The sequence below is a fragment of the Lissotriton vulgaris genome, chromosome 9 (assembly GCF_964263255.1).
Source record: "Lissotriton vulgaris chromosome 9, aLisVul1.2, whole genome shotgun sequence".
NCBI classification, from domain to species: Eukaryota; Metazoa; Chordata; class Amphibia; order Caudata; family Salamandridae; genus Lissotriton; species Lissotriton vulgaris.
The window spans coordinates 551,320,820-551,340,522 of NC_141697.1; the positions used below are offsets into that span (position 1 = coordinate 551,320,820).

Below are 19,703 nucleotides of genomic sequence, written 5' to 3' on the forward strand. Positions count from 1 at the left end.
TGTGGTCCCATGGACCATCACCTAATCTTTTAAAAAGTTTGTGAAATGTTTATTTTCTTTTTCCTTAAGAAAATGGGCTGCATTAAAAAAAATGCTTTATTTAAAAACAATCACAGGCAAGTTGGTGGTCTGCTGACCTCGGCAGGTCGCCATGCCTGTTATTGGAGGTAATTGTAGTGTGTCACAATTTGTGACCTACTCAATATTATTCATGAGGTAGACCAAATTACTACCTTCTACAATTCAGTATTTTTTTAACCATCCTATTAATGCAGAGGTTGGTTCACAAATTAGGAAATTGTGACTCCGTTTACCTAATGCATTGTTCTTACATGAGGCCCATGGTTATCACATCAGCTCTGTACTGGAATGGTGTCTCAATATGTCTAACCTAATAAGTTATTTGTCTCCAATGCAGATCTTAAAATACAACATGCAGAGAGAGATGGCATCCGTCAAATCTTCATACACTGCTGTCGACTTGGTGCGCACACCTGCAATGTGCAGAATCACTCTTTTTATCGCCTTTCTATGGTAAGAATTTAATTTATGTCAATTTGTGGTAGTAAACCAAGGAGCAAGAGAAGACAGGGTGGACCTTGGTGACCAAGAAATCTAAAAGGCACTCATGCAATGGTCTGTTCTATGAGTTATATGCGGTTGTTCATGGGATACTTGAATTAGGAAAATAGTTGTCAAGCTGTAGTGGGCAGTGAGAACCAGGACACTGCAATATACCATATTAGACCTCTTTACTACTGATCCACTTCATTGAGTACTGAAGATGAGCAGACCAAGGATAGGGCAGATCATGGAGACACAAGACAAAGTTTTCGTCTTTGAAGTCAGTTCATTGTTTTCCTAGCAGCATCTACTCTCTGAATGAACCTCATAAAGTGGTAAATATGTTGATTTATATGACTATAGGCTGCTGAGAAAACATGCTATGACTGCATTAAAAGCCGCCTCTCACTCTTGTTAGAAGGTGAGCACCAAAACATTATCATTTTAAACAAATTGACTTAGGACATGTGTTATACTCACACATACCATTTTCCGTTCTAGTCAACTTTAGCAGTCAGTTGGCAACAACACCCTACTGCTCTAACTGGGGGAACAGTTGGAACACCACGGTCTAAATCACAAGATTTCCAACTCTTCAAGCCCACCACGCATGTCTTAACCATGCATTTGCCTGCATGTGTGTGGTTAGGCAATCTGCGTTAGGGCTTGCAGATGTACGAACGGAAGCAGAAAGCAGGGAGAGATCTGCAGTGAGGTAAGTGGGGCTGAGGGTAGGTCGGGGTAAATTTGTGGGATGGGTTCGAGGTGTTTTTGGGCTGGGGGTGGGTCGGGAATGTTTTGTGGGCTGGGTCGGGGTAGTCTAGCTTCGAATGGACGGAAGCAGAATGCAGGGAGAGATCCGGAGTGAGGTAAGGGGGCTAGGGAGGTGGGTCAGGGTACTTTTGTGGACTGGGGGTCAGGGTTGTTTTGTGGGCTGGGGTGAGTCGGGTTGTATTAACTGGGACTGGGGGTGGGTGCTGGGAGTGGGTCAGGGAACTTTTGTAGGCTGCAGTGAGTCAGGGTAGCTTTGTGGGCTGGGGTGGTTGTGTTTGTTTTCTGGGCTGGGGGTGGGTTGGGGGTAGTTTCTGGGCAAGGGGGTGGGTCGGGGTATTTTTCTGGGCTGTAATGATGTCTTGTAAAGCACCTGAATCACCCCACATGGGGTATCTCCGCTCTGTAGACATCTGGGGAACCCGTCCTGGCTTTCCCTGTGAGATGGTCCCTACTGGGTATCTCCAAGGTGAAACCAGGCATCCCCGGCGTATGTGGGGGGCCATTGTGGGTATTTTTCTGGGCTGGAGATTTTGGGGCTAGTCTTCAGGGCTGGGTGTTTGAGGTCGTTTTCAGGACTGTGAGATTGGGGCTAGTTTTTAGGGCTGGGGTGGTAGGGCTAGTTATTAAGGCTGGGGAGGGACACATTTTCAGGGCTGTGGGATCAGGGGTAGTTTTCATGGCTGGGGGCTCTGAGTAGTTTTTAGGGCTGGGGGAGTGTTGGGGTAGTTTTTTTATTAGGGTTTAGGGTATTAGGGCTCATGGCAGGGGGAGGGGAATGGGTAGTCAGGGTAGTTTTATGGCTTGGGGAGGGTGGGGCAGTACTTACGGCTGGATCAGGGCTGGCCAGGGTGAGGTTAAGGTACGGGGTTAAGGGCACGGTATTAGGCATTATGGCAAAGGAGGACACAGCATGGGTGTTGGGAGGGAGGTAGGGGTTCCTGCACCTCAGGGCGGGTGGGGGGCAGGGGGAGTTTCTACCTTAGGGGTGGGGAGGGGTGGTTACTTAGCCACACATACCCCTTTCCCATGCATGTCTTTACCACAAACATTCGTGGTAAAGGCATGGTTGGTAAAGCAATGCGTGGTTAAGATGCAGTAGTTATTCAGATTGCGTTATTTAGGCATGCAGAGGTTAAGTATTTTGTTGTTCCATCTTACAACCCTCTAACAGCCTTTTGCTCTGCATGCCCCAAGGGTGGACATTTTTAAATGCTTTTAAAACCATTCCAAAATGGCTGTCATGTTTGCACATTTGCATATATTCACAGCAGTTACCCTGGAATTCTTTTTCTTATGCTTTAGGAAAACACATTTTAAGGTGTCTGTGACGTGTTCACATATTTGCGGACACCATCTTTGAATGATTATTCTTAAAGCAAAAGAATCAGCATTGAGGAGGAGCTACCCTAGCAATCAAGATGGCCGCGTAAGCTCCCGGCTCCGCCGACCTCCGCCAGTAGCTCATAAATCCTGATATTGATCCTGAATTCACACCAGACTCCTGTGTGGCTGAAGTGTTGCTGAGCTCAAAGGTGTAATCCCGAGATTTCCATCTTCTCGAATGATGAAGCTACGCAGTGTTTTCATTCTCGGCCTAACCCAGCGTGCAAGCCTCGATTTCTAACCCATCCGGGTTGGAGTTGAACAACATCGGCCGCAGGACTTGGGCGGCGTCCGGTCTCCCGAAGTGGAGAATATCCTGACCGGTTTGGATGGTGGTACGGTGGCCAGGTTGATTCTAAGGATACTGCGGTAAGACGCACCGGTTGCTGTGGATGGGGGTCCGTTGCCCGAAGACCCTGCTGAGCCCCCGGGGTCGATGGGCCTGGATCCTCGCTGGCGGCGACGGTGTTTAGACCGCGAGAATGACGGGTGCCCACCGTTAACGTCGGCCCCGCTGGTGCTTGTTACCCCGGAGTAGTCGACCTCGGGGGTCAAAGATCTGATCTGTCGCTTTGCGAGAGGATATGGAGCGGGTGAAATGTACGCCGTCATTGCAGACCGTAATGGCCGCCATTGGGGCACTTCACTCGCAGGTCACCGCCATCATCCACAAATGGTCATGACAGCTGAGAATATGTGTCTGGGACCGGACTACGACCCTTCAATAGTTTTGAAACACGTTGTGTTACCCGCGAAGCAGGGCATGCCTGAGACAGAGGGCCCGAGTGGAAACCAGATCCGGTGTTTTCTATCGGCTCCCAAACAACAGCTAGCGAGCCTGGAACTATCAAAAACTCATCATACTCAATGCCGATTCCGCCCAAGATAGACACAGCCGATTATATACTCCAGGATAATTTCCTCAGTGACCATCGGATTGATTTATCATTCTTTTCCTCACAGTTGGTTCAACTACGTTCTAGTGACTTACTGTTGGTGGACAGGTATCTCCGTTTGACTTGTGGACTTCGAGTACTAATACTTTGGGTTCGATCGTACCACATTGACTTTGACTTTCTTGAACGTTTTGATTCTCCTGTCGAGATGGCGGTTCGATCGGAGAGAGCTCGCACAAAAAATTGGAGTGGCCAGGGTTGAGTTTGATTGTCTGGGTTTGATAACACGGCTTTATTTGATACGGGACTTTTAGCCTACAATTATGCGTGAGTCGAGCGGTTTTCACAAACTCCCCCGGTTATTTTGTAATTGCTGCTTCACAATGTTTTGACTATATTTCGGGGTGGTTTGCTTCTGGCAGGGAGTGAGGGGGGCCGGGAGCCTGTATGACATCTCCTCCTCCACTCTTTACCTTCTTTTAGGCTTTAGTTGTTGGGCGACGGGCACGCTGCTAGTGGGGTTAGGCCGTAGCCATTGCAGGGGTGCAGGGTGGGGGGAACGGGGGAGGGTTTTTTATTTTGTCTTTGTTTAGTTCTATGGCCTTTTCTTTTCTTTTCCCCTTTTTATGAGAGGTGGGTTGCTTATCCTGAGTCGATCTTTTTCACATAATCTGGGTGTCTGCTCTGGTCTTAATTATCCTGAATCGTGGGGTGGACGGACCTTGCTGGCGTCAGCTTAACGGGGTTGTGGATCGTATTGTTACTTCATTTTCATATACCTGTTCATGTTGACGTCCCACTCTCCTGTGCATTGATTTTACCATATTGGCTTATTCACCTAATCACCGTTGCAATATATTTTACTGTATGACACCTGATATGTGTAATATTTCCTCTTGTTTTTCTTCTTTCAATAAAAATATATATATAAAAAAAAAAGAAAAAAAAAGAATCAGCATTCCAAGATGGCCACCATGCATGCATGCATCCACGCACTGCATGCTTATCTATAATAATATTTACGGCACTTTAAGAAAAATCTTTAAAAGATAGTCATCGCCTCTATGTGAGAAAAGAAAGTCTCTTAAAGAATAAGAACACGATCCGAAGATGATGATAGCGTTTGAATGTGCATGCATAATCTTGGAATGATTGTCTTTTTCCTTTAGGAGAATCAGTGCAAAGTGAGACATCAGCGAAACAAATTAGCAGTGAAAAATAGAATTTAGTGTCATAGGCAAGGCCTTTTGACTTTAGTTATTTATTTATTTAGTGTTTTATAGAGTGCGAACATGACCCGTTAGGGTATCAGAGCACTTTACAAGGCTAAGCAAGATGTTTACAAAAGTTCAGAACAGACAAAATCATGTGAACGTTTCGCCATGATAAACAGGATATTGCAAATGAGAAGCAATAGGCAACATGGGTACAACTTAAGGGAGAAAAACAAACATTAGCGGGAACAGAGACAGATTGTACAGCACCAGACTCTGCCCCATAAAGTGACAGAGATGTGCGAATGAAGCAAAAGGAAATAGCATCAACCATGGTACATGACATTACATAGGCTACATAAAGGAAGTCCAGATTGGCATACACTAGTAGAGGTCAAGATGAGAGCACATCGCTAGGCAGCTGAGCTGTATATGCGCTCAGAGTTTTAAGGAAGGAATTTGCCCATTAGGAAATTCTTTGCTTCCTTTTTGAATCTAGACAAGCAAGGTATTCTTCTGACGTTGGGAGGCAGCGAGTTCCAGATTCTGGGTGTGGCCCCAGAGAAAGCTCTGTTGTATGTTTTCTTCTTCTGGAAGAAGGGAGGTTTCAGAACAAAAGCCCTGGCAGACTGGCAGTGACGATCTCCTCTGAAGACCGCGATTTTCTGGGCTAGAAAGTTAGAGTGTAACGCTTTGTGAGTGACACAGGCCAATTTGAGCTGTGTTCTGGCTTCGAATAGCAGCCAGTTCAGCGCTTAGAGGTGTGGAAAGATATGGTCGAATTTTTTTGAACCTGTTAGGAATGTTGCGGCTGCGTTGATATAAGCTTTTAGGGAAATCATTGAGATCTTGGGTAGTCCAGAGAGGGTAGAGCAACAGCACTCGATCCTAGAAATAACTAGTTCCTGAACTGCCATTTTTTAGGTCTGATGTATCTAGGAATGGTTTTCGTTTTCTCAGGTAGCTCAGGTTAAACCTTGCATTTTTGGCTAGTGTGTTGATGTGGGCTCCAATATTCGAGTTCTTGTCCAGTGTGATTCCTAGTAATTTGGCTGAGTCCACTATGGTTGGGGTACAGTTCAGCACGGTGATCGAGTTAGTCCATTCCAGTATGTCAGTTGAACTTTTAGTGGGGGAGACTAGCAAGAATTCATTTTTTTGCCATTCAACTTGAGCTGGTTGCTAGCAAGCCATTGCTCAGTCAGCTTTAGAGCCTTGTTCATTGTTTTAATCTCTTCCAGTGATGAGATTTTGATGTAGATCTGCGTGTCATCTGCATGCACGTGGAAAGAGATGTTGGCGATATGCATAATTTCAGCTAACGGTTCCATATAGAGGTTAAAAAGCACAGGGCAGAGAGTTGAACCTTAGGGAACACCGATTATGCTTGGCCAAGGAGTGGATATCTTTTGAATAACTAAGAATCTTTGGGAGCAGTTACGAAGGAAGGATTTAAACCATTTGAGGACAGTTCCTCCTAATCCCATCCTATTTTCAAGACATTCTAGTAACTTCTCATGGTTGACTGTGTCGAATGAAGATGATAGGTCCAGAAGAATTGAGAGACACATTTTGTCCTGTGTAATTGTTTCAGTGCTGTGATCTGGCCTAAAGCCTAATTGGCATACATCTAGCAGGTTGAATTTGGCGATGTGTTGGCTAAGTTGTTGTTTCACGCATTTCTCAAGAACTTTATCTAGAAGTGGAATATTAGATATAGGTCTGAAATTGTCCAGTTCAGCAGGATTCACAGTGTTTTTTTTTAAGATGGGGATGACTTGCCCAGCTTTTAGAGAGTCAGGTATGAACCCTTTAGTTAGAGAAGCATTGATTATTGTGGTCCAAATGATAAATTGGTTGGTTGCGGACCAGTAGTTGGAGGGGAGCGGGTCATTGAAGTGGTTGCTCGGTTTAATGGATTCCAAGATTTTCAAAATGATATGGTCATCGTATAAGTCGAAGGTAGACCAGTGAGCTTATTTTTTCTGTGCTGCCTGGTGGAGGTGAGTGGAGACATTGCTTTGTGTAGCTGGAGGAAGAGAATGGGTGCTAGCGCCGGAATTCAGCTAGTTTCCCAGGGAATTGATTTTGGTTGCAAAGAAGGAGGAGAACTCATCACAGTTTATTAGGGGTTTAGTTACTTCTTGAGCGGTTTTTGCCAGTTTGTTCAATTGTTGTTTTATCATTTGAAAGAGCTTGCGAAGTCTATTCTTAGTGCTCTCCATTTCCAGACTAAAGAATTCTTTTTTTGATTGGCAAATGATCTTGTTGTACGCATTTCTGGTCTTTCTGAGAAGTTTAAACTGGGGGGAGGAGGGGTGTTCTCTCTATTTCCTTTCTATTAGTAAAATATTTCTCCTTTCATTGTTTATGGTCCTATTGAACCAGGGATTTTTGTGTTTAACCTGAATTCTTTTTAGTTTAGGCGGAGCAAGAGAGTTAATTATATCCAACATTGTTGAGTTGTTGTGGTCTGTATGATCGCAAACATTAGATAGCTTGGGGGAAGGAGGGAGATCCTTCTCGCATCGAGCTGACAGCTTCTCATAGTCTAGGATTTTTGCATCCCTGAGCCACATTTTCGGTTTCACTGATTGCATTTATCTTTCCTCCTGTATTAGGAGGGTAATAGCATGGTGGTCTGACCTGTCGCAAGGAGCACTTGAGGTTAGCCTGACCATCATTTACTTTGAGATGATCCAGTCCAACGTGGAGCCTTTCGAGTGAATTGGTAGGGTGAAGGCTTGGGAGTGTGATTGGTTGGCTAAGAAGTCTTTGGGGGTGTTGACCTGAATGTCATTGAGGTCATTCCAGTGAAGATTGAAGTCACTAAGAAATATATCATTGGGGTGGGGGGAGGCATTTGCTGTAATGATTTCAATGAGGTGGTCGATGAATAGGTCATTCTTACCTGGTGGTAGAAGGAGTTGCAATTTGAACAGCTGGTTAGAGTCATTACTTATGGAGAGTGCAAGATATCCGCATGAGTCAAGAAGGTCTGCACGGAGTTGGGTAACTGAGAGGTCAGAGCGGTAGATTCAAGCAACACCTCCACCTTTTTTGTTTGTCTATCCAACTTTATGATTTTGTAGTTAGGAGGAACCAAAAGGTCCATGCAGGGCGAGGATGTATCATTAAGCCAATATTATGTTAGGATTGCTACGTCAATTTCATGACTTAGTATGACATCGGCAATGTCAGATGCATGTTTCACTGCCAATCGGCAATTGAGTAGGAGAAAGGAGACCGGTGACAGTGAAGTCCCCGGTGGTGTGCTGAGAGTTGGGGTGATAAGGGTATACCTTTAATTTGTTGCTGTTTACCCTTCTGTTTCTGACGGGGATGTACTATTTGTGTTGATTGTGACCGTATAAGTTTTGTTATCATCTTTCTTGTCAGGGGGAATGGGAGTGGCCGGATTTGCTTCATAGGATAGGTAGCTAAGTTGTCTACGAGGGCGATAGTGTCAATTAGCCATAGCCATCGTTTGAAGGAAGAGCTTAGTTTAGCGATTGAGTACAGATTTTTGAGTGTGCTTGATTATAGAGAGAGAGTGTTCGGTGAGGTGAAGGATGCTCTTCAATTCAACGATATCATTATGGATGCTCTGAGCTACACTGGCTGTTCGGAGATTCAGAGCTTCCAGGTTCATTAGTGTAGACTGAGCTAAAGGCGAAAGGACCCCTAGGTCTGGGCTTGGTCTGCTAGTGGATTTGGAAATTCTGGCAGAGGAGTTTGAGTTCAATCTCCCATTTGCTGCAGTTTGGTGAAGAGAGGAGTGCGAAGGGCCTTTCTGGCTCAGCTAGGTTGCTGAAGGGCCTGTAGGGGGGTAGGCGATGAGCTCTGGGGGAACTATATACTTGCCATTATGTACGAGGGATTGGGATGAAGGGCAGGTGATGGGGTAGCAGGTGTAGCCTTATTAGGGGAATGGGGTGAGGTGGTTGGTACTCTATTGGACTTAGGGGAGTTGCTACCCTGACTACCGTGCTGTAGGGACATCACTTTGGTGAGATTAGAGCCATTCCATTCTCTGGGTCTCAAGGAGTTGGCTTCTGTTCTGCTAGTGAGAAGTGTGAGGTCTTTACCCTGCACCGTGGGCTTTGAACTGCAGTGTACATTGCACCGATGTGAGCTAGATTGAGACAGAAGGAGCTGTGGGTCCGTTGAAGGATTACAGCCCCGCTCCTGCTCTCTAAGGCTGGTAAAGTGGGCATTGAATTTAATGAGATCCTTATTTGGTGCTTGGATCAGAACAGTGCCAATTTTATAGATTGTAAGGTTAAGATCCGCTCTTAGGTGTAGTGAAGGAGCTATCAAATTTTTGGTGCTGTATGGAATGTTCTGGTTTCAATAACGTTTGATAGGTTTGTTACAGCTGCTTGCCATAGTGCTGCTCTACTGTTGTAAAATATTAGGTAATTAACAATGGCAACCTTTTCCATGTTATTGTATGGGTCAGAGATCAGGGTCTCAGGGTGTCTTCTCATAAGATTATACTTGAAAGGTTTTTGAGGTGGTCTTGGATAGGTTGAGGGGGTATACGATAGTGTCAGAGTTACATCCTTCGGCTCTCAGGCAAGATCCTGCCATGTTGGTGAGAGAGAGAAGATGGTGGGGGAGAAAAGTTGAACATAATGATTCTTGATTCTGTCAGCTATCGCAGTGATTTCCCTAGACAGAGGAAAATTGCATGAGAAAAGGTGAGTTGAGCAGAAATGGGAATGGCTATCTGCTTACATAGTGACTTTCCTAGCAATCTAGTTAGGCTGTGCAAAAGGAAAAATGAAGTGGGGTGCAATTAATCAGAGAGTAGAGACCCCAAGAGGCTATGAAACTGGTGAGTTCCCTAACCAGAGTTGAAGGAAGTATCCAAGACGTCAGGTGAACGCAACAAGGTCCAAAGAGAATGTTACTGGGATCTGAAGAGAGCGGCAATAATCCAAGCTGCAAAGCCCTATTTTCTGTGAATGAGAACATTTAATGATGGCTGCTAAAATCATGTTGAGTACCCCCAATAATGGTACTAATAGTCCTGTCTTCTTAAGGGAATAAGCAAGAGAAGCCACTGTTCTGCTATGGTTATACATTGAGAACCATTATTTCCCATATAATGCTTACCTTTGAGGTTCATGGGTCAGCCCTGTTGTCATTAATCAAGTCTGAAAAGAGCACATTTATGTTCACATAACAAGTTTAGTTTTCTCAGATTGGTTTACGTTAGGTGAGTTAGAATTGCCAGAATCCTAGCCTCAAATCCCTCTGTACTGTGAGTGATGGTGTTTAAAAATAGCCGTTTTGCTGTAAGGGGTGGACCATACCTCAAAATCCTATTTTTGTTCTGTGGACCAGAGGTAGCATAGGACTCCTTCCCTTCTAATTGCTGGCAGACAAAGAGGAAGGGCAAGTGGGGGGTCATTCGAGGTCGGCCATTTAAAAAAAGGGAAAAGCAATGAGAGAGGAAGCATGGGCCTCTTTCTGTGCTTACAGTTAGCAGTCAAGGTGGAAGGGCAAAGGGATCAGGATCCTTCTGGGAAGGCCATTTTAAATAGTGGAAGAGCAAGAGGAATAAAGTGCATCCTGGAAAGCTTCAAAAAGGTCACGTTGGGATTGAAAATGGATGTGTACCCCTGCCATGAGTGCTGCAGCTGACAATGATGTCTTCATCCCGGTGCTAATTAGTTGTTGTCATGGGCAAACATTGATCGTGAGGTGTGCCATGACATAGGCCTGTCTCATAGATTGTGGTGTGTTGAGACTGAGAGGGTTGTCCAAGGTGCTACCCTCATAGTGGTGAAAGGCTATTGTCTTTTCTTTTTTTTTTCTTTACATTTTTATTGAGACATCAAAACACAAAAGAAATATGAGCGACACACCAAATACAAAATACAAACATCTGTGTCCGATGTCCCCTTTTTAATGCTTTCTTTCCCCACCCTCCACCCCGGTGGATCCAACCTTAAACTAACACAAGAAAAAAACAAAAACAGAGGACACAGAAAAAAGAAGTAACCTCATCATACACTTGGGTTGTAGGCTAATCCTTACTTAGCCAATTGGTTAAGGGTCGCCACAGTCTTTCACCATTTTCCCTTGCCCGCCTCCCTCTTCTTCTTTACACAGCAATCTCCCATTTATATATAGATAATAATTTACTAAACCAAACAAGTTCTGAAGTTGGATCTAAATCAAGCCATACTGTGGCCACACACGAACGAAATGCAGTCATTGCGATAAAAACAAATTTCCTATCACTTTCTATCATGACTAGATTAGAAACCCCCAACATTATGACCTGGGGAGTCAAAGACACTAAGTAGCCCATGATGGATTGTAATCGTTGCTCGATTTTAGGCAATAAATCCGAGAGAATGGGGCATGTAGCAAACATATGAGTGCCATCCGCGCTAGCCAGCCTACACCGAGCACAGTGTATCCCTGCAGTGCCCCCCCAATGAAGAATACGTGTCGGGTTATATAGAGATTACACCAGGTTTTAAAACATTGCACCTGAACACTGGCGGAGATACATACTGTTTGAGTGAACATCAGGGAGTCCTCACACTCCCCCTATTCTGCTTGAACACTAGTTTGCCATCCATGAAAATGTCTAGCAAGATTGTCTCCCATTCTCCCGTTAATTACTCTATATATAGCAGATGTCGAAAATTGGTTGTTCTTAATCAGATCTAATAACGGGATTCGACTCCGATTAAAAGTTTTTCTGGTCAAAAAATCCTGTATTTGTAAATATTTAAAGGAATCTCTATTTTCAATGCCAAACTTTTCTTTAATGGCATCAAAAGAAAGTAATTCAGTGCAGGATACAAGATCCCCCATATAGTTTATATCCCTCTCTGACCATCTCCTAAAATAGTTATCACAAAAAATACTTGGAAGCAAGGGATTATTAGCTAAGGGAGAGTACAGGTGGAGCCGTCCTATCTCACATCTTTTCCTAATTGCAATCCAAACTTTATAGGCTCCCAACTAAACCTTAAATGTAAACCTTTTATGGTATGCAAAATCTATCTGCCGCATTAAAAGACCCCTTGCTTCTTACCCACAAATGAATTGGTATATTGATGTTTCAAGACTACTAGGATTACCTCCTTTCACCAACTCACCCATATACTTTAACGAGATCACCCAGTGGTATATTTGAAAGTTGGGGACAGACCAGCCTCCTCGGTCTCTTGGTAGCATCATATATCTTAGTGCACGTCTTGGGCTCTGCCCCGCCAATAAGAACCATGACAATGCCTGCTCCAATTTGTGGAACCACATCTAACTGAATTCCAAGGGAATAGCTATAAAGAAATATTAAATCTTCGGAAGAAAAATCATTTTAATAACATTACATCCTCCCATTAGTGTCAAGTAAAGATTGTTCATTCTACGAGAGTCAGATTTATTACTACATAGCAATGGTTGAAGGTTCAGTTCCACTATGGTTTCTGGATTGGAACTTATCTCAACCCCTAGATACTTAGCATTAGGCACCACTTGCTGATCTGCAAGCCTAACCTTATCATGAATTACTATTTGTGTCTTACTGCTATTCAGGTAATAGCAGGAGACCGAGCCAAATTGCGAAGTTGCCCCATTTATTTCTTCTAAAGCCTGATTTGGTGCGGATGTAATGATTGCAAGATCATCAGCGTATCCTAAAGTGTTCCCGTCTCCCCTTCGAGCTGAAATTGGCTGAATTACCTGATTCTCCTGTATCAATCTCATTAAAGGGTCGATATAAACCGCAAACTGTAAGGGAGAGTAGAGACACCCTTATTTTGTGCCTTGCCTTATATTAATTTCTTCCAACTGTGTTCCCATAAGTGCTATTTTGGCTATTGGATCCTGATACATACTCTGGACTGCTTTTAAGAAACCCTCCCCAATCCCATAGTGTTTAATAACTGCCCATAAAAAAAGCCAGGAGACCCTTTTAAATGCCTTTTCGGCATCTAGTAAAATTAAGGCCATAGGGTCTCCTGTAACCCTAGTGTGATCAAATAATGTAATTGTCCTACGTATATGGTCTATAGTTTTCCGACCAGAAACAAAGCTGTGTTGTTGAGGGGAAACCATTTTTCTTGATTACAGTCGATAATCTATTTGCCAAGATCTTAAAGTAGATTTTAACATCGTTGTTTATCAAGGTAATAGGCCAATAATCACCAAGATCTGTAGACGGCTTCCCTTTTTTTAAAAATATGGCAATCTTTGCATATCTCCATGATACGGGGGGGGTTCCAACTGAATTCGAAAACTTTTATAGAATTCCCCAGGTAGATAGTCAGGCCCAACAGCTTTCCCCGATGGTACCAAGTCTATAGCGTCAGTAATTTCTCCTAGAGTAATCGGCGCATCCAACATTCCACAATCTTCAGATGAGAGATAATCAGACTTAATCGTTTCAAGATATCTGGCGATTTCGCCCAATAACCTGAACTCTTCTCTGACATCTTCAGAGTATAATATTTGATAAAATTTCTGAAAAGCAGCCAGGATCGCTCTTGGATCAGTCCCTAAGCCAATATCAGGATCATTAATTCGTAGAATCCGAGTTTGTGCTTCTTTTTCCCGCACTCGCACCACTAACAGATGCCCTGCCCTTTCGCTACTTTCATACATTTTTGTCCGCCAGGCAAGATGTCTTCCCGCGGTTTTAGCAAATGAGATCTCAGTTATAGCAGATCTAGCTATTATGATTCCAGATTGAGCCATTTCTATATCCCCACCTTCTGATATTGTACTAACCAGATTTAACTCAACTTTAGTAAACTCTTCGCACAGCTGTCTTAACCTATTTTTCTCCTTTTTCTGTACCTCCCATCCGAACTGCATGGTCTCCGCCCTGATACCAGCTTTCAAAGTATCCCATACATTCTGAATATTAGTGCTGCCCAAATTTTTGTTAAAAAATCTGGTGATCCACATGGCCATATGTTCTAAATAAAGACTATCACTGAGTGCCCAATTAAAAGTCCAGCCAGAAACACATCTTAGATTTTTAATATTCAACTAAAGTACCAAAGGGTTATGGTCAGACATCACCCTTGGGAACCTAACAATTGTGCTACTCTGTACCAGACAGTGAGAAATAAAAAAATAATCTAATCTTGAGCGGGATCGGTGCAGAGCTGAATAATAGGTGAAACCGGGATCTTGAACCTGAGTCGCTGCCCACACATCCACCAGCCCGTGCAGCTCCCTTAAGTGAATGAGAGACCTATATACTTTAGGCTTCTGACCTGTATATTTTACTTCATGATGATTGGATATTGCACAGTCAATATTAATATTAAAATCCCCACAGAGTATGACCGACGTGGGCCAGCCCACCAATTCTACACTCAGCCAATTAAACAACTCAGGGTCATCTAAATCTGGACCATAAACAGAACACAATGTAAACAGATTATTATTGATTGAACACTGCGTGATAGCCCATCAGCCATATTTATCAGAAGAGGAAAGTGAAAAATTAGCCAAGCCCCGGCGGGCAAAGATTGCCACTCCATTCGTTCTAACTTCCTGTTTAGACTATACAATCAACTGGTATCCATCCAGATCCATTATCTTATTTCTACTCCCCTCGATATGGGTTTCCTGAAGGCAGATAATATCCGCCTTTAAGATTCAGACATCTTCCACTACCCTTCAGTGTTTCCCGGAATCATTTAATCCACACATGTTAATAGTGGCTATCCTAACTCCTCCCATAGCTTATAAAAGAATACCAACAACCAATACCAATGAAAGAACCAAAAACCCACTTTTCTAAATGTCCAAAAAGAGTTTCTTTTAATCCTCCTTTCTATATGAATCCATCCCCCCCTCCCAGCCCAGAGACCCCCCCACCCAGACCCATAGCTAAGGCAGAAAAGGTCCTCTGACCTTGTGATGCCTCCTGCGTTAATGCGCCCCCTGGTTGCTCCCTAACCTAAGAAAGAGAAAAGATAGAAAAAGCCCTGCCAAGCCCTGCCATCCACCCTCTTATCGTCCTTATTGATAGTCAAAGCTTAGTTACCAATCTGATCCACTGGGCCCATTACCACATATTTCCACTGTTTCCCCCAGTTTCCCTCAGTGAGTAGCCTACCCTCACTCCCCATCCCTGTCCCACCCCCATTTCCATCAATTTGTAAAAATCAACCTATGACATATAAAGAAAAACCACATGGAAAAACCCAAAAAGAAAAGAAAATCCACTTCACAGCAGGCAATCCAGGTCAATCCATAATTATCTCATTATGTCATATACCGCCATAAATCACCTAGTTCCCAGCTATCTCCCTTAAATAATCACCTGCCTGAATCTCGGAGGTGAAAACCCTAACCTGCCCCCGAAATATGACTTTCAGCCAAGCAGGGCTCATCAAATAGACTTCGCAGTTGAGTTACTGAAAAGGAGAGATAAGCTGCCTAAGACGTCATCTTCTCTCAACAGTTGTATGACAAAAGTCTGGTCGTACAAAAAATGTATGCCCTTCTGCCACTCTTTTAGTGTCCGGCCGAGCTTTTTCAAATATTGTTTGTCGCAATAAAAAATTGCCAAAAAAACACTAAATTGCTTGTGCTTTTGTATCTGTACCAGGATTGTTTTTAACCATTAGTGAAAATCTGTGAACACGCTGAATCTCTGTCTCCCAGTTCCAGTGTAAGAGCTCTGGGAAAGCAGATTTAAAAAGCTTGAGCACAAACTCCTGTATATCTCCACCTTCAGCTTTCTCCTCGATACCCAAGAGGCAGAGATTATTTATTTGTTGTCTATTTTCAGACTCGTCCAATTTCCACATAATTTCCACCATTCTAGCGTCGTTGGCAGAAGTTTTTAGCTCGGTGGCTTCCAACCCAGACTCTAATCCAACTACTCGCTCTTCCAGGGCTCTCTTCCGCACCATAATTTCTGTGCAGGCTTTCGTGGTCTTACGGATAGCCCCTTGTATTTCCTTCATAGCCAATTGAGTTCTTTTGTGTTCTTGGCGAGGCTCAGTTTGCATTGCCTTGAGGGTTGTGTAGATTAAAGACATTGAAGGAATCTGTTCATTTTCAGTTCCTGAGGCATATAGATTAACCTCCTGAAAACCGTGTCCTGTGCTGATTCCCCCCCTTTCACTCCCAGGATTGGCAGTAGAGTAATCCCACTGGAGATGGACATTGGGGTCCGAGTGGGCACCATCATGTCTAGAGTCATTGCGCTTTTCCCTCCTTGAACCTTTTTTAAATGTATCGGCAGTTGTAGGAGCACTATCTGTGTCACTGTCGTCAGCTGAGGCATCTATGTCTGTGGTATCTAAATAACTGCCAATCACAGAATCCGACTCTCGCCATCAGGGGTGCCTGGTATCTTATCCCATCCATCCTGTTGCTCACAAAGTGGATTTTGTAGATTAGGGATTCACCCAGGCCTTCCTCCGCCTGGATCCTGGCCAATGGTGTAGATAACGTAGAAATATGAGGATCAGCAGCTTCCGGGATTATGAATACATTTTCAGTCTCAGATATGATATTACTGGCCTTATCAGTGACAATAACGCCGTTGCTAGGATCAGCAGTTGTATTATCCGCAACTAAAGGTGTAATAAATATGGTTGCAATAGAAACTGAGCCCGTACTTCCCAGCTGTATAGGAGGTTTCTCAAAATGTTTGTCGGGCTGGGTGTTCTGCCTCCCATTTACCGGCTTGCCAGAGAACATCCCCGGGATTGTTGGTGATTTTTTTCCTTGCGCCCCGTCGTGCAAGACTTGCTCTGCCCCAGCAGTGCCACCTTTCTTACATGTTTGCGCTGCCTTTTCACCTCCCCCCACTCGGAGGTAGGGGCCACTTCCACATATTTTGCCATTAATGTCTTTTTGGCAGTGCTCACCTTCACGCTTGAAGTGCTGCCCTTAGGGGCTACCGGACGTGGTGCCATCTCTCTCCTGTTGGCGTGCAGATGAAGTGCTGTGCAGTGAGTGCGTGCTCTATGCCCGTACTGGGTGTATATGTGCTTGTGAATTGTACACTACATGGAAGATATAGTGCTGTGCAGTGTGTGTGTGTTCTGCAGGGTAGAAGAGAGGTCACTTCAAAAGGAAGTAGACCCCCAACATAAACAATAGAGATTCATACTCAAAATCCCATTTGGTATCTAGAAACGGGATATAAGAAGGGGTGCTCGAGGCCCTAAAATTGATCAACAGTCAAGCAGCTAGTCGGGCTGTATGCGCGGAAGAGAAGATCTGTGAGACTACCAGTGGCGGTTCCTCCGCTAAGACAGAAGAGCATCATCCCACTGCTTTTCAGCAGTGTAAGGAAAAATACAATAATAATAACTCAATGATATCATCATTGTATTTGTTCCTGTTGCTGGAGCAGCAGCTTTGCCTGCTGCTCTTCTGACAGAACAGGGGAGGGGAGGAGTAGTTTTTACTCCCTAACTGCACCTGAATGTTTGGTCAGCCTTCTCGGGTCAGCCACACATTCATGCACACATAGAATATTTTCCACCCAGGCTGCATTACAGCCTAGGTGGACAACATGCCCAGGCTCCCATTCCTCATTTAGGCACCAAACCATGGTGCTCAGACCACTAACAGCGCTCCATAGCAGCATTGTGATTGGCTCAGGAGAGCCTGGGTGCTTCCCGGGTGCTTCCTTTTTGGTGTTTCTGGCTGAGGAGGAGAGACACAAGGAGAAGGACTCTGTGACGTTCACGCGACAAGGAGGCAAGGTAATATTTTTTTAATTTACCCACAGCCTCTCTGCCCCACCACCCCTGATCCGTGCCGGCTGCCACTGAAGACTACAGTAGTCTTATCGATTTACACCAAATGGAATTTAGAGTACCTGTCTTTAAAGTTTATGTTGGGGGTCTGCTTCCTTTTGAAGTGCCCTCTCTTCTACCCTTCTCTTCCTTCAGAAAGCAGTCTGTTGCAGTAAGAGTGGCTTCATATCCGATAGCCCCACAACACAGGCCATGGGAGAAACTAGAGATTCACACCTGGATATCACCCGCAGTGACATGTGTACCTGCTTCTGCCCCCTGGCCAGGGGGGAGGTGCCGCAATACTCATTGGAGGCTCAGGAGCACAATAAAAACTCAGGAGGCATCCTGCAGTGCGGGAGCCTCTGATTGTGCTGTCTCTGCCCCTTGGCCTGGGAGAAGGGGCCACAACACTCATTGGAGGTGCCGGAGCACCATGAAAACTCTGGAGGTGTACCGCATCGCGGGAGCATCTGCTTGTGCTGTCTTTTCTGCTGGCATGGGAGGAGAGGCCGCAACACTCATGGGAGTTACCAGATTGCCATAAAAACTCAGAAAGCATCCCACAGCGCATGAGTCTCAGCTTGTGCTGTCTTTGCCCACTACCTTGGGAGATGGGGGCACAATACTCATTGGAGGCGTCAGAGTGCCATAAAAACTTGGGATGCGTCCTGCAACGCGGGAGCCTCTGCTTGTTCTGTCTTGCCTGCTGGCCAGGGAGGAGTGGTTGCAATACTCATTGGAGGCAACAGACTTCCATAAAAACTCAGGAGACATTCCGCAGTGCGGGAAACTCTGCTCATCTGTCTCTGCCCGCTGGCCTGGAGGGAGGGTCAGCAATACTCATTGGAGGCACTAGAGTGCCATAAAAACTCAGGAGGTGTTCTACAGTGTGGGAGGCTCTACTTGTGCTGTCTCTGTCCGCTGGCCTGGGAGGAGGGGCCTCAATACTCATTGGAGGTGCCGGAGCACCATAAAAACTCAGGAGTCGTCCCGCACCACGGGAGCGTCTGCCTGTGCTGTCTCTGCCCGCTGGCCTGGGAGGAGGGGCTGCAACACTCATTGGAGGCTCAGGAGCACCATAAAAACTTGGTAGGTGTCCCACACCACGGGAGCCTCTGCTTGTGCTGTATCTGCCCGCTGGCCTGGGAGGAAGGGCTACAATACTCATTGGAGGCGCAGGAGCACCACAAAAACTTGGTAGGTGTCCCACAGCACAGGAGCCTCTGCTTGTGCTGTATCTGCCCGCTGGCCTGGGAAGAGTGGCCGCAATACTCATTGGAGGCACCGGAGTGCCATAAAAACTCAGGAGGCGTTTTGCAGTGTGGGAGCCTCTGCTCGTTCTGTCTCTGCCCGCTGGCCTGGGAGGAGGGGCCGGAATACTCATTGGAGGCACCGGAGTGCCATGAAAACTCAGGAGGCATTCTTCAGTGTGGGAGCCTCTACTTGTGCTGTCTCTGCCCGCTGGCCTGGGAGGAGGGGCCTCATTACTCATTGGAGGTGTCGGAGCACCATAAAAACTCTGGAGGCATCCTGCAGCACGGGAGCCTCTGTCTGTGCTGTCTCTGCCCACTGGCCTGGGAGGAGGGGCCATAATACTCATTGGTGGCACAGGAGCGCCATAAAAACTCAGGAGGTGTCCCGCAGCACGGACGCCTCTGCTTGTGCTGTCTTTGTCCACTGGCCTGGGAGGAGGGGCCACAACAATCATTGGAGGCGGCACAGTGCCATAAAAACTCTGGCAAAACCGTACCAATATAGGCCCATCTTAGCCCGTCATAGACCGGAGGAGACTGGGCTGCCCACCCCATGTTTTGCTTTCGGGATGTGCTCTCCTCCTGCACAAGGTCATTTCTATGGTCCCTGCATGTACCTGAGCAACACCCCTGCACCTCTTAGTTCGGCTCTCTGGCAGCACCTGAGCGGACGACAGCAAAGAGGAGCTGTAAGTGTTTTCTTATTTTCTGGATGGTCCCAACCTCTTTGTATCGCCACTGTAGTATCACCCTGCCATTGTTTGGAGTCCTTCTCCAAGAAGAGTCGGAAATATTTTGCTCTGTCTGTGGAGGCCAACAAGGGAGCAGGGGTTTTTCATTGAAATATGCTTAATCAACAAACAA

At 45.3% G+C, this 19,703-nt stretch overlaps 1 protein-coding gene across 1 annotated transcript in view; it reads left to right on the forward strand.

Annotated features, from left to right (window-relative positions):
• LOC147691768 (solute carrier family 22 member 6-A-like) overlaps window positions 1–19,703 on the forward strand; it is a 407,661-nt gene that overhangs the window by 242,549 nt on the left and 145,409 nt on the right. Inside the window, exon 6 of the mRNA XM_086939479.1 lies at window positions 419–534. Within this exon, the coding sequence (XP_086795605.1) occupies window positions 419–534 (116 nt within the window). The remainder of the gene's footprint in view (window positions 1–418; window positions 535–19,703) is intronic.